This window comes from Panicum hallii, chromosome 7 (assembly GCF_002211085.1).
Source record: "Panicum hallii strain FIL2 chromosome 7, PHallii_v3.1, whole genome shotgun sequence".
NCBI lineage: Eukaryota > Viridiplantae > Streptophyta > Magnoliopsida > Poales > Poaceae > Panicum > Panicum hallii.
This window is the reverse complement of record NC_038048.1, coordinates 24,866,890-24,880,396: the sequence shown is the minus strand read 5'-3', so window position 1 is coordinate 24,880,396 and position 13,507 is coordinate 24,866,890. Positions and strand designations below refer to the sequence as shown.

The 13,507-nt window shown below is 47.3% G+C and overlaps 1 protein-coding gene across 1 annotated transcript; it reads left to right on the top strand.

Annotated features, from left to right (window-relative positions):
- The first annotated feature begins 12,249 nt into the window (after window positions 1–12,249).
- LOC112900548 (pathogenesis-related protein 1A-like) lies at window positions 12,250–12,813 on the top strand. Its single transcript, XM_025969402.1, has one exon. It carries the CDS (start codon window positions 12,250–12,252, stop codon window positions 12,811–12,813), a length of 564 nt encoding a protein of 187 aa, XP_025825187.1.
- Window positions 12,814–13,507: the final 694 nt, after the last annotated feature.

Sequence of the window (13,507 nt, the reverse complement as noted above, 5' to 3'; positions counted from 1 at the left end):
TCAACTCGTAGTCTCCGTCTTCAAGTGTCGGCGAGTCTACATGATATGCAAGGATTGATGCTTAGTGACAAACATGTTAAGCCTTTCCTTCACGATAAAGTTATAATTCAACAAATCAACACACACCCAGCATCAACAACAAATTGACAAACTCATTAAACAGCTAAGTATTTGTCCTTAAGTAAGTATCACAAAGCTAAGGCAAGTTATTCCTAATCATAGGTTTAAACACATTTAGTATTAATTATACCCAAAGCTTAGTTATTTGAACTTATATGGAAAGTAACCTCAAATTTTATCTAACTGGGTTTATTAATAATAAATAAGCCTACCATAAATTTTTCCTAATTTTTGGCTAATATTTCCTAAAGCAATTTGAATTGCATTCAAATTTAAAGTTTAAAGTTAAAACTTGATTCAGACATGGATAAAATCCTTCAAATATTTTTTAGCAGTCATATTAAGGCCATAAGATTCTAACATAAAGATACATAAGCATGATTTTATTAAAAACTTACTTAATTAAACCTATCTTGATTTGAACTTAATTTGACCAAATTTGAAATTACTCAAATTACAAAATGGTACTGGTCTTGAATTTTTCACACAAAACTAAACACTACTTAAGCTAACTAGTAGCCAAGAATTACAGGAAATAAAATTAAATCACACAAGTTATACACAAAAGATCCCTTTTTGAAAATATTTAAATAACTTCAAAAATAATTGATTTCAAACTACACTTTAGTAACAAAAGTTGCAGATCTCATTTTTATGAACACAACAGAACTTGTTTTGCCATTTTTGGATTTTTCTACAATTCCCTATGAATTTTCAAATCTAGCTAGATTTGAATTGGAAAAAGGTACTGATTCTTCACAAAAAGGCCCCTGAAAAGTTCTAAAACAAAGCAATCAGGTCCCTAGCCGGTTTTCCTCTCGGGGTGGATCACCGGCGACCAATTCCGGCGAGATAGCTCGTCGGCGGTGAGGGCAAAGTGAGGGGAAATGCTCAGGGGCTTACGGCAGTCACGTGGGTGGCCGAAGTTGGGCTGGGGAGGAACTGTAGCGGCGGAATGGCGGTGACAGAGGCGGCGGCGGAGCTTTGAAGCTCGGTGGCGGCGTTCCGGTGGCTGGAGGGTGGACGAGAAGTGCCTGGGGAGCTTTGTGAGGATGATGTGGTGCTGATGGTGTGCTTGGCCGGGGCTGGGGATTACTGGAGGAGCGGGACGACGACGAGGCCGAGCGGCAGCGGAGGAAGAACTCAGGCGTGCTCGCGGGCAGACGTCTCCGGTGGGGGAAAAGGAAAATGGCCGGTGCGATGAGCTTTATTAGGGAGTAGCTGTGGTGCTGATGGAGGTCTGGATCGAGGGTGGGAGGCTCTGGAGGAGGCTGCGGACGGCGAGGCCGAACGGCGGCATGGCTTGGACGGCGGCGGCGCGAGGAGGAAGATGACCGGGGGTGATTTGAGCTTAGGGAAAAAGCAAAAGGGGTTGCTCACAAGGTACTGAAGGGCTTTATACGCTTAGAGAAGCACTGGGGCACGGCAAGGAGGAGCTGGACGCCGGCGACGTCGTGGCGGCCGTGGAGAGCTCGGGGATGGCCTGGCGGCTCGGGAAAAAGGCCACCAGGGCCTAGCAAGCAGCGGGGGCGATGCGCTGGAGGTGGAGGTGGCACTGGCGAGCGGCGCGGGGGTAGGTGGCGGCCAGGGCAGCTCGCCGGAGTTAAAGCGGCGGCGTCAGGAGCTCACGGGGGAAACAGGGAAGCTGGAGGTGGACGACGAGGACCCAGTTGTAAAAGTTCAAAAGTTCAGGGAGCTCACTGTAAAGCTTGAATAACTTCCAAACCAATGCTCAAATGAAAATGCTCCAAAAACAAAAAGTGTAGAGAATAAAAAGTTCTACAACCATGCTTTAGGGTTCCTCTTCAGAAGAGTTGAGGTTTCAAAGTTATTTTAAAAACCATACAACTAGTCAAATTTCTTTTTAAACCTATTTGAATTTTACATTTCAAAAAGCTCCCTGGTTTGTTTTCACTTTTTACAGTGGTTTAAAAGTAAAAGCATCATTGCAAAACAGCCCTTCCTATATTTCAAATTTATCCACACTCACACATATTTTTCACATTAAGCCCTATATTTTTCTAAAATTACAGAAAACACCCTAAAATCTTGCCCTTAAATAGCATACAAGAGCACATCCTACACTCAATGCACTATGTCTGGCTCCCATATACGTGAGATGTCATAGAAACTCATCATTGGCTTTAATTTATACCAACTCCATAAAAGGCTCAATCCGCCTAGAGAGATTGGAAATAAACCTTCTGACAAAGTTGATCTTACCAATGAGCTGCTAGAGCTCCCTCTTCGTAGTAGGTGGCACCATTGTTCTCACAACTTCTTGAATCTTTAGGCCGATCTCGATTCCTCTTTCATGAACCAAGAAACCCAGGAATTGACCGGCCGATACGCCGAAAGCGTATTTCTTCGGATTCATCCTAAGCCCAAACCTTCTGGTTCGTTTCAGAACTTGTCGTAGTTCCCCCAAGTGCCCTTCAACCGACGCAGATTTCACCATGATGTCATCAATATAAATCTCCACCAACTTTCCGATCAGGTCGTGAAAAATGTAGTGCATGGCACGCTGATAAGTAGCGCTGGCACTCTTCAATCCAAAGGTCATAACCACATATTCGAACAGTCCTACTACCCCAGGCACTCTGAACGCGGTCTTGTTTATATCCTCCGGAGTCATGAAGATCTGGTTATAGCCGGTGTTGCCATCCATGAAACTCAAGATCTTATGATCAGCAGCTGCGTTGATCAATGTCTTCGCGACAGGCATCGGGTATTCATCCTTTGGAGTAGCCCTGTTGAGGTCTCTGAAGTCCACATAGACTCACCATCGGCCATCTTTCTTTTGCACAGGTACGACACATGAAATCCACTCGGCATATTTGCAGGGCCTGATGAATCCTGCTTCTAGCATTTTCTCCACCTCTTTCTTGACTTCCACCAGAACTTCAGCCTTCATTTGCTGTGCTCGCTGCTGAAATTGCCGAAATACCTTCTTGAGAGGGAGCCGATGCTCGATTATGCTCCTGTCCAACCTAACCATCTCCGTATAATCCCAGGCGAAGCAATCTGCGTACTCCTTTAGCAAAGCTTTCATCGGCTCTCGTAGACACGGGCGTAACTTTTTGCTGATAAATGTTGGTCGTGGCTTATCCCCAGGACCAATATCCACTTCTTCGAGCTCGTCAGCCGATGTAAACCCATATCCTAATTTTCTATCATCTCTTAAGTCAACGCTGCAAATGGATAGAGAAGATAATAAAAAGAATTTCGGCCGATCATTGAGATTGGCCACTTTATAACCTTCATTGATCTTTGAAATTTTACAATTGAAGTATGGCCGGCTGCTAGAGCGGGCCTCCTCGTAATTGCTATGATCATGTAAAACACTTGCCATCAAAAGTTTACATTTTATTTTTTGGGGCCGATCGCGGGGATCGGCCTTGCCGAGTGTGTCAGAGCAGCTCGCTCTTTGTGATTTTTCTACTCTGTATGGCCAGTGGATAAGACCAGCCTCACCCCTTTTTTGTAGCTTCAACACGGTTGCAGCCTTCCAAACTAATCCCTGAGATCGGCTCTGGGTCTTCCGCGTCCCAGATACTCATGGCAGCATGTGAGATCTCGATCGAGTCATCTGCATGAACCACCACTTCCTCATCTCCATCCCACTGAATTAGACATTGATGCATTATGGAAGGGATGCAGCAATTGGCATAAATCCAATCCCTGCCAAGTAGGGCATTGTATGCACTCTTGCTGTTGACGATGAAGAAAGAGGTTGGGACGGTCTTGTTTCCAACGATCAGATCCACACTAAGGATGCCTTGTGCCTCTGATGTTTGGCCGTTGAAATCCTCAGGGTGACGTTGGTCTTGATCAGATCTCCAGTGGACCGCCCCAACCGATGCAGCACTGAGTATGGCATTATGTTCACTGCCACTCCCGTGTCGACCAACATCTTGTTGATAGGCTGGCCATTTATGTAACCCTTAAGATATAAAGCCTTCAAATGCTTGTAGTTCTTTGCTCGGGGCTTCTCAAATATAACTGGCCGCGGCCCCAAGTCAAGCTGGGCTACCGATAACTCTTCACAGCCTCGAGCGGGGAACTCCGTGGGTAGTACAAACACCATATGTGCATCAGCCGATGTCTTCGCATTGGCTCTTGTTGATTTTGGATGCCACTCCTTCTTGGGAGGACGCGACTCTCTTTGGACTTTATCCGCCAAATCTGGGCGCACCTTCCTCAGTGTCTCAAGATATCTGGCCTTGGCTTCCTCCAGACTGCGCAGTCGCCGTACCCTACGTTTCTGGGAGCGGTTAAGTCTATCAGGGCACCAGCACGGCCGGTGATACTTATCCTCCTCCTCTTCAAAGTCCACCCTTCTTCGTGGTGGCTGAATCTGTTCATGCTGGGATGGCACAGGTCCCAAACATCGAAAAACCGAGACCCCTTCTGCATCTCGCTTTCGGGATCCGCACTCCGGGCAATCCTTAGTAGTAGGCAATCGGCTCATGCCAGAGTCCTAGCAATACTTGAAGGGCAATGCCAATGGTCACGCGTGTCTTCCAGCTTCTTCAAACTCTTCCCAGTACGGCATTCATACTTTTCCTCCTCCAACTCAAATTGGAGACGTTGCTGGTACTGGTACTCATACTTTTTGAGGAGATCGGAAGAAGCTGGCCGCTGATTCCTGACATGCCTTATTTGTTCTTCCGTGATATATCCCTTTTCCCCTTTTTGGGGCCGATAGTATGGATCAGCCTCTTCATTCCAGGTGGGCGACGTAACGCAGGCCCTGCCATATTAATGCTGAGTGCGAAATCTAATTATCGCCTTGCAGACCAGTCATAACCCTCCACCATATTCACACTTGAGAAAGGCTGGGTATCGACCTTCATGGCAGTTTGACCCAGGATCAATCGGCCTTGCTCGATAGCCGATTGGATCTGCTGATGGAGTTCCTTGCAGTCGCTAGTGTTATGGGTGAAAGAATGATGCCACTTGCAATATGACCTCCCTTGCAGCTCTTGTGCTGCAGGAAGTTTGCAGCCTTCAGGTAACTTCAACTGCTTCTCCTTCAATAACAGATCAAATATATGTTCAACTTTGCTCATGTCGAAGTCAAAACCTTTTGCGGATCCCTGTTGTTTCACCCACTTAAAGGACACGGGATTTGCCCCCCGAGTCCATTCTGCAACTACTACTTCTTGGTCATCCCCAGAATCCTCAGTGTCTTCTGTGTCGATCAATGTTACTTGAAGCTTGAACCTGTCCTGGTATAGTTCTGGGTGGTGCTGCTCATATGTTGTTAACTTTTGCACCAAATGCGCAAAGAATTGAACTCCAATTGGAAAGCTAGATCCTTGATCGGCTTTAGTAGTCCCAAGGATGCCAACTCGACCGCCTCCTTCTCTGAAATACGGGTCGAGTAGCATCGGTTCTTTACCTCTCTGAAGCGTTGGATGTATTCCGCCACGGTTTCCCCATGCTTCTACCGTACTTGTGCCAAGTCAGCAATTCCTGCCTCTGCAGCTTCTAAGTGATATTGAATATGAAACTGCTCCTCTAGCTGCTTCCAGGTGCGGATTGAATCGGGGCCTAATGATGTGTACCATCCAAAGGCCGACCCTGTGAGAGACTGCGAGAAAAACCTTACTCGCAAGGGATATGACACTGAGATCATTCCTAATTGCTCCAAGTATCGGCTCACGTGCTCGATAGAGCTAGATCCTTCTGCTCCACTGAACTTGGTGAACTCAGAGAGCCGACACTTGGGCGGCAGGGGAATTAAATCATAGTCACTGGGAAACGGCTTAGTATAGCCGATCGCCCTCCTCTTTGGTAGAATGCCGAATTGATCTCTTAGGATGGCACTGATCTGGTCTACCGTCTGCACTCCTAGGGCCGAGTGCGTACTGTCATGACTCGGCCCGGTGGCATAGGCAGCTAGCCATGCTTGTTTGTCAGCATCTGCCCCGGAAACTCCTCCAGCCGCCCTCTGCACCGAATCTACTGGATTGTTGCTGTCCGGTATATAAACACACATATACCCGTGTGGGATCTCCTTGGGCGGCTCGCTGAAGAACTGGTGATCCGCAGGGTCACCTCCCACCTTGTAGATGACGTAGGCCGGGGAGCCGTGTGACTCCGGAGCCGCGAGTGCATAAGGCAGCTGTGGCTTAGCCTGGAACGTCAATTCTCCCTTATGACTCCCAAGGGTAGGTCCCGTTGGAGAGTATTGATACTTCATGATCTCCTAGACCACGCGCAGCACGACACGCCCGAAAGCATTCACCAGGCTCTCGGAGTGTCGATGCAATGAGTGGGCCATCATGTAGTTTACTTCCTGGCGCAGAGCTCTGGTATAATCTTCTGAAGGGGTGGATAGGTCCACGTCATCAAGAGGGCCTTTAGGTGAGAACCCCTTCCACCTAACGCCGTGGTGGCGGGTCATCTCGAAAGAGCCGATGAGATCGGCTTTGAAGAGAGCCTTGATCTTGTTGTATTTCTATTTGTGCTCAGCAGGCAGCTCCTCGTACATGATCGGATCCTCCCTCATCATCCCGTCAGCAGAAGTTGATGTAGTTGATGAAGATTGTCCCACCGAGCGTGCCAGAATATATTGTCGGTCAAAACCCACCGGCGAGCAGCGACAGGCAACACGAGGAGCCGGGAGGCTCCCAGGACTGCTGGTGGGCCCCGGTCCCTCGGTCAACGGCCCGAGATCTGGCACACGACCTGGCGTCTGGGTTGCTAGGCGTGCCACCTGACCTTGTACCTGATCTGGAAGGTCTTGTATGTTAGTTTTCTGCATGCACAAACATGTTTAAACATTAGTCCGAGCCGTGATCGGCTCATCGGGTGATTCCCGATATCGGTTGTAAAGAGCTGACTGTATCCAATATCAGATCGGATCTACATATTTGAAAAAGGTAAGCATATCCGATGGTAATATAAAACTTGCTATGTAACCATTAAGCTAATTCAATCTACGACGGTTAAAACTTTCACTGCATAGCCGGAACATCCTATATATAATTGAGCCTAACAGATACGGAAGGTAATGAAATAACAACCTAAACCGAGGCCTAAAAACCAACAGAGAGCCGATTCCCGAAACAATCCCTCTTTAGGTTGATACAAAATATCGAGCGTACCGCCAGAATGTTCAATCCGTTTGAAGGGTCTATTCATGCAGATGTTAAGCTAAATCTTCGATAAACAAAGACTAACCATAACGGATTGGATCTACTAATCAAGAGCAGAGCAAGGTGCTGCCCTCACACCCAAGATCGGGTCCAAGGGCAGCTAAACGTTGACAGATAACAAACGATGCACGAAAAAGCATGAAAGAGCCGATGCTACTCTATAAACGCCAAGATAACTAGTGTCACTCGCCATCAATAATGCTTCAGTACGAGAAATACAAAGGTAGACAGGCAGGAACGATGCTGCCCCAATCACGCAAGGCGTGATCGGGGCTGCACGGCACTTACCCGAGAAGCCCTACAACAAGGGGTGGCGATGCGCCAAGAGTTGTTGTGAATGATTGATTGTTCGTTCTTTATTCATAATCCAAGGTACATATTTATAGTCCAGAGACTTGCCTTCCCTAACCAATCCTAACTGACCACGACACGAATCCTGGCTATCTCTATCCAAACTATTTTAAACACACACACCTATCTAGATACATGGCCAATCCTGGCCTCAAACGCCCGCGCAGGGGCCGTCGCAAGCCCACTATAATTATCTTTCAAGCCCATCTTTCTTCGCGGCCCACCTCCTGGCCTAGCTAAATTATGGCGATAATAGTATTATCCTTCTTCAAGTTGCTAAAATGACAGGACAAGTTCCATTGGACCGAGGAGGCGGAGCGGGTGCTGGAAGACCTCAAGCATCATCTGCAGACACCCCCCATCCTCACAGCTCCATAACCAGGCGAGAACCTACTAATCTACATCACCGCGACTACTCACGTCATCAACACGGCAATCATCATGGAACGCCAGGAGGAAGGCCATGCCTTCGGCGTGCAGCAGCCAGTCTACTTCATCAGCGATGTCTTTTTTGAATCCAAGGTTCGTTACCCATCAATTCAAAAACTACTCTACGCTATACTCATCACCTCCAGGAAGCTTCACCACTACATCGACGGATACAAGATCTCAATTGTCACTGATTTCCCATTGGCGAATATACTTTACAATTGGGATGCCACTGGACGTATCTCCAAGTGGGCAGTGGAATTGAGAGCTCTTACTCTTGACTTCAAGTCTCGCACCGCCATCAAGTCGCAAGCACTAGTCGATTTCATGGCAGAATGATAAGAAAACCAAGTGGAAGCTTCAGCCAACCTGCTAGAGCATTCGGTGATGTACTTCGACGGCGTTCTCAAGCTCGGAGGTGGTGGCGCCAGAGTACTCTTCATCAGCCCAACAGGAGAACAACTCAAATATGTATTCTAGATATTATTTGAGGTCTCAAACAACGAAGCCGAGTACGAGGCACTACTGCACGGGTTATGCCTGGCAGTCTCTCTGGGCATCAAGCGACTATTTGTATACGGTGATTCCTTGCTGGTAGTCCAACAAGTCAACAAGAAGTGGGATATCAACAAGGGCACCATGGATGCGTACGTTGTAGAGATACGCAAGCTTGAGAATAAGTTCTCGGCCCTAGAAATTCATCACGTGATTCGTGACAACAACATGGGGGCGGATGTGCTCTCGAAGCTGGGCTCCGATCGAGCAAATGTCCCACCAGGAGGTTTTGTCCACGAGCTGCATCACCCATCCATCAAGATACTAGATCAAAGCACCATCGTTCAGGGTCTAACAGAACCCGACTGAGAGGTCATGATGATCGAGGTTGACTGGCGGGTGACTTTTATTGACTCCATCAAGGAGCACAAACTACTCCCCGGCATCGACAAGAAGAGCGAAGAGGCTGCACGCAACTTAAAGTGGAGCAAAGGGTACGTTCTGGTCAGAGACAACCTAAACAAGTGTGGATCAGCATCAGGCATACTCATGAAGGGTGTCCGTATGGAGGAAGGCAGAGAGATACTCCAGGAGATCCACGAAGGCGCATGTGGGAACCATGCTGGTTCTTGCACGCTGGTCGGGAAGGCTTTCAGATCTTGTGTTTCCTTGCATGTGTGCGAACCTGAACTTGTTTGGGCTCAACTTGAGTTCAACCGAACCACTTATGTTTGGCCGAACACGAGTTTCCTTGGTTCGTGCCAGTTTTTGGTCTGCTGCACCCCTGCACCAAATACTCAACAAATCTTATGGAACTTTATTAGTATAATAAAAATGAATATGTTTCTTGTCATCAACTCCATTTTATTCTAACAATGTGGTGGTCAATTATTGAGATAGTGACCCCCAACAGCCATGCACCGTGAAGTGAGCTCACGGTCAGCCCTACCTTCCCAACCCACTTGTCTCGTTCCGGTCTCGCCAATGGAGTTAATATAGCAAGCTGCTGCTCCTACGGCTGCTTGTTGGCTTAGAGTACAGTTAGCATGGCCGGAATGTGAGCGACGCCGTGACTCCATGTCCCGGCTATGGCCGCCGCCAAGGACGTCATGGTTTTGACCATTTAGAGTATGTTTGGAGGGTAGGTATGTGCTCAAGAGAGTGAGGCGAAGCTTTTAAGGCAGCTCATCATTGTAGCTTAGCCTCGGAGTTGATAGCCATCGTAGCTCGAGCTCCGGCCTGCTACCAAGAGTACCAGGACATGCGCAAGCACGTGGGGAGGCTAGCTAGGAAAGTCTGGTGGATGGAGACCTAGCTGCCAGCGAGATCCGTGGCCTACCTGACGTTGTATCCACGGCCGAGAATAGAGGTACTGTACCTGGGTCGGGACTTGCTTGGCACAGAGAGAGGGGCTAGAGGGAAAGCGTGTGAGAAAAGTTTTCTAAGAGGATTTTCAGCAACAACACTGCCAGAAAACTGAGCATTCGTCTACGGCCGTTAGTACCGGCTGTCTTTCCTATTAAGGGATGATCGACCATTCCTGAGCTGGTTTAAATCGAACGGTTATGCCGCATTTTCTCTTGTAATTTCATTCATCAGTCATATGTTGTTTTTGGCCCAAATTTTTATTTTATTTTATTTGTCTCCATGATGTCTTGTGGGAGGGCTTGCATACACACCCAACGGTAGGTACACCATCGGGGCAGCGGTAGACGGTGTAGTGCCAATTTTCATGTGACCCGAACAAGACGATGAATAGGATAAAGTGGAAGCTACATGAAAACAGTAGAAATGCGTGGTCTAGACCCAACAGCAGATATGATATCATTGTTTCTAACAAAAGCTCCTGAACTTTAGTATCTTCATTCTATAAATAAAACATCTTTTGCACGTAACTGCAACCTATACATATACATTCACTTGCCTGCGCAAAACTGCAACAAAAGCTCCGGTACTGGGGGCTTTTTTAACCTGTACTACAAGCGCTTTTTCCAGTCACTAAGAGGAATCTCCAGCAAATTTCAATCAAATTCACTAAAATTCAAAGTCTGGCTTCTGACCTGGGTCATACATATAGCCTGATCTTTATTGAATCAGTTAAACCAGCTCTAAACCTATCCGAACCAGTCCAAACTGTTATGAATGATAAATCAAACCAAACCAAACTTTTTTACATCTCACTTCATTACCCACTGAACCAAGCTATTCCAATTAAGAAACACAACCACCAAAACTAGTTTGAGACCAAACTAATAGACGCATTAATAATATAATGGTATGGCAGCCATTCCTTTGTTGTTCTACATCACCGACCTGTCAGTATTATGTCTATTATTAGAGGCGTCACAGTCAGACGCTAGCTCCGACGCCAGCGCATGGCAATGTTGGGGACCCACGTTGTCGCAGATATCCTCTGTGTCATGAATGGTTCACACCAACGTTGATTGCGACCTAGGAGCACGCACACTGGGTCCACACCAACGTTGAGTGCGACCTGAAGCAGGTGGGGATCGCCCCTGACCTACTTCCATGGTTCCAGCGAGGGGAAGTGGTACGACCTTGCTAGGTCTGCGGTGACTACACACAGATGGTTGTGTACGTGTCACGGCAAATCGGGTGCGCCATGGTGGCATAGCGGTGTGACCATTGCACGATTCGCTGGTGGTGTGCGGATACTACAAACCCACCGTACCTACCAAGATGGGGGAGCAGCCATGCGGCAATTGATCGACAACCTAGTTCCTTCACCGCAGGCGCACATCGAATGCATATCCTAGGACTAATAAGATTATGTATGTGTGACTTCATTATCAATTGGTGAACCCTGGATATGTGAAAGGGATTCCTCGGCCCGATTCAGATGCAGATGTGCGGCCATCTCGGTATTTTATTTTCAAGATATGTAATCTTGTTGTTACGAATTTATGGGGATGTTTTGTGATATGAGATGTTAATATGTTGAAGTCTTGATATCAAACAAAATATACATTGTTAAAATTTAACTGCTTGATTATCTGGTTCTAGGATTCGGTCTTAAAGATCCAAATTTCAGTGTTGGTGATGACCGAACTTAAACCGAACCAGCAAAAAAAAATCAGCACAAACTGAATTTTTCTGCAATACCAAAGGTGGACCTAGAACCCGTAGACCCTAGGTGTACAGCAACGTCGCCAGTGCATGGGTGCCCTCCGAGTCTCCAGCAACGTTGCTGCAAGAGGTGCTAGGCGTTCAAATTGGCCGGTCGTTGTTGTGACCCCTCTTCTTCCGGACATGGGAAGAGAAATTTTTAGACTCGCCAAACCTCTATTTGATGGCTTGGTCCGCCACTGTTTCAGCTGTGTACACTTGGTTCTCTAAGGATGGTAAAAAAAACTCCTAAAATAATGCAGAGTTAATAAGGCTTAGGTAACCACAAGATATAGACTATAGAGAAAGTAACAGTCATTCATGTCGTGATCTGAAACCCCAATAGGTGAAGAACAAGCAGTTTAATTACTAGGACAGTACCTCTCCATCAAGTAACTTGCGGCTACACAATGCAAACGGATGCATATATGCAGCCCAAGTGCCGGCAAGACGAGTATTAAACGTTCAGAGACAACAAATCCTCCTATAAAAACGCACTGCCTTCTTCGAAGAACTCACTGAGCTACCGAACTCTCAAAGCCACACCACGCATCAACCAAACATGTCTGTCTTCTTGTCCTTCGTCGCCATCATTTCACTTGCGCTGGCCCCTCTATCACCGCAAGCCTCCGCCGCAGGGGTGGCAGAGAATGGCAGCTCGACCGCCGGGCGTCCTACGATTGGCAACTACCAGCGGCAATTCCTGCAGGCGCACAACGAGGCGCGTGCCGCAGCGGGCCTGCCCCCGCTGACCTGGAACATGACGCTGCAGCTGGACTCCAAGAGGTACGCCAACGAGCTCCGGATCCGGTGCAGCACGCGCCCCTTATACGCCTGGGGCACCGACGGCATCTACGGGCGGAACCTCTACAAGGGCACGGACAAGCGCCGGACCCCAGCCGAGGCCGTGGCGGCGTGGGTGAGCGAGGGGCACTGGTACGATCTCAAGAACAACAGGTGCACTGCGCCCGAGGACCAGAGTTGCGATGAATACAAGCAGGTGGTGTGGCGCGCCACTACACAGGTCGGCTGCGGCCGCCACTTCTGCCGGGCCAGCTTCAACACCACCGTTGCCGTCTGCGAGTACTACCCGCCCGGGAACAGAAATGGCCAGCGCCCTTACTGAGTCCTAACAAACTTAGCCTGACAAAAGAGGGTGCCATTCATCCAACAATACATGTAGCACCAAAGAGCCCCAAAGGCACCTGAACATCCGGCGATGATATCTTGTTCTGCAAAAGGAATAAACATGGGTCTTCTGTTGATTTGTGCAAATTCATATAAAAAAAAGTCCAGCCGGCCGTTCGTTTGCACCATTGCAGGGCAGCCTGAGTTTGTCATCCACCCCGCGCGCAATGTTTACCATAGTGAGCCAATGGGCACATGCAAGCAATTTCAAAACTTAAAAAGCTGTAGTTCTTAAAACCATGCATCAAATTCAAATTCTGATTGTAAAATTGTATCTCTTTCGAAGAGACCTTCAAAATAAGACCCCACTTGTATATGTTTCGACAATATTTTTTAAAGACACATAAACTGCTTTATGCATAATGGAAAAATACCAAAATAAATTAGTTAAAATGCTCAACTGATATGCTAAAGTTACCTATTATTGATTATGAAATAAAAATTCACCTACCCAACAAAGTTGTTTACCCTCATCCACTAATCACACCAAACAATCTATCTTCACAACATGAACACCAATATCCACTTAGCTGAACTCAGGCGTGTGAAGCAACATTCTGTAAAGTTATAAGCAATTTTTTGCAAACATCATAAGCAAATTAGAATACACTAAAAAATATTTTCTCTCACAA

Bases quoted from the DNA above. Each gene is read 5' to 3' on its own strand.
- LOC112900548 (XM_025969402.1), top strand. From the start codon at position 12,250: ATGTCTGTCTTCTTGTCCTTCGTCGCCATCATTTCACTTGCGCTGGCC.